The sequence below is a fragment of the Cryptomeria japonica genome, chromosome 7 (assembly GCF_030272615.1).
Source record: "Cryptomeria japonica chromosome 7, Sugi_1.0, whole genome shotgun sequence".
NCBI classification, from domain to species: Eukaryota; Viridiplantae; Streptophyta; class Pinopsida; order Cupressales; family Cupressaceae; genus Cryptomeria; species Cryptomeria japonica.
The window spans coordinates 446527550-446528849 of NC_081411.1; the positions used below are offsets into that span (position 1 = coordinate 446527550).

A 1300-nucleotide genomic window follows, 5' to 3' on the forward strand; every position below is an offset into this window, starting at 1 on the left:
CAACCGATTATTTCACCAAATGGGTAGAGGCAATAACAACAAGGCAAGCTACAAGCAAGGTTGTGATTAAATTTCTTATGGAAAATATTTTGACAAGGTTTGGAGTCCCTTACAAGATTGTAGTTGATAATGGGATGTGTTTTAGGTCAAAATATTTTTTTGATTTTTGTGAATCTTATGGTATTACTTTATCTTACTCCTCACCTTATCATCCACAAGGAAATGGGCAAGCTGATTCTAGTAATAAAATGGTCCTGAAAATAATCAAGAGGATGTTGGGCAATAATAAGAAGGCATGTGATTCAAAGTTAAATTTAGCAATATGGGCTAATAGGATCATCACTGAGAATTCTATAGGATTTGCTCCATATGAGTTGGTCTATGGAAAGCAAGCAAGGCTGCCTTTGAATAATCTACTCCTAGTATATAATTTTGTCACACAGGAACAGTTGGAAGATATTAACTTCATGAATGACAGGCTGACACAGTTGGCAGAACTTGATGAAATTAGGAGAAAGGCTCAAAAGCAGAATATCAAGAAGTACCAGCAGATCAAACTCTTGCATGATAAGAAAGAACAGAGTAGGAATTTAAAAGAAGGAGAATGGGTACTCAAATGGAATGCAAAGGATTGAGACAAAGGCAAACATGGAAAATTTGTAGCACTTTGCTTTGGCCCTTATATCATTGTTGTAAAGGGAGGAGAGCACACATACTTTTTGCAGAATCTAGATGGGAAAGTTTAGGACTTTCCAATCCGACAATATTTGAAACATTTCTTTTCTTAAGAAAATGATAGGGAGTATTTCTTTTGTACAATATTAGTGTACATTGTTTTTGTTGTATTTATTTTCTTTTTTATAAATTGGTCTGCCCCCAGAGATAACTAGGATCTCGCTATGTTCAGCATATGTCCCCAAAAAGAGCCACTGTTAGCATATAAGTTTTCAAAATTAAATATTCTCTGAAAATGTTGTTATCCTCTATTTCTTGGCTTTATACATCAAACACTTTTTATCATAAGAATAGTTACTGCTGGATTTTTGTGCAGGATGATCTCACAACATTAGTCCTCTTCTGATCCATATCCTTATATTCAACCATCAGTTAGGCATATTGGGGGTGGCATTAAGATGGGATAATGCAATTTGAGATCCTTGTAGGAATGAGTCTTGCCAATGTGTACATTTCTATAGCATCTCAGGAAGCATAATAAGAAAAGGCATAACCCTTATGAATGGTCAAAGTTCATGTTTGATTATTAATATTTTGTATCCCTAAGAAGAAGTAGAAAATTGAA

General features: G+C 34.5%; 1 protein-coding gene across 1 annotated transcript; it reads left to right on the top strand.

The window, feature by feature from the left end:
* The first annotated feature begins 248 nt into the window (after positions 1-248).
* LOC131030381 (uncharacterized) lies at positions 249-635 on the top strand. The gene has a single exon (XM_057961177.1). It carries the CDS (start codon positions 249-251, stop codon positions 633-635), a length of 387 nt encoding a protein of 128 aa, XP_057817160.1.
* Positions 636-1300: the final 665 nt, after the last annotated feature.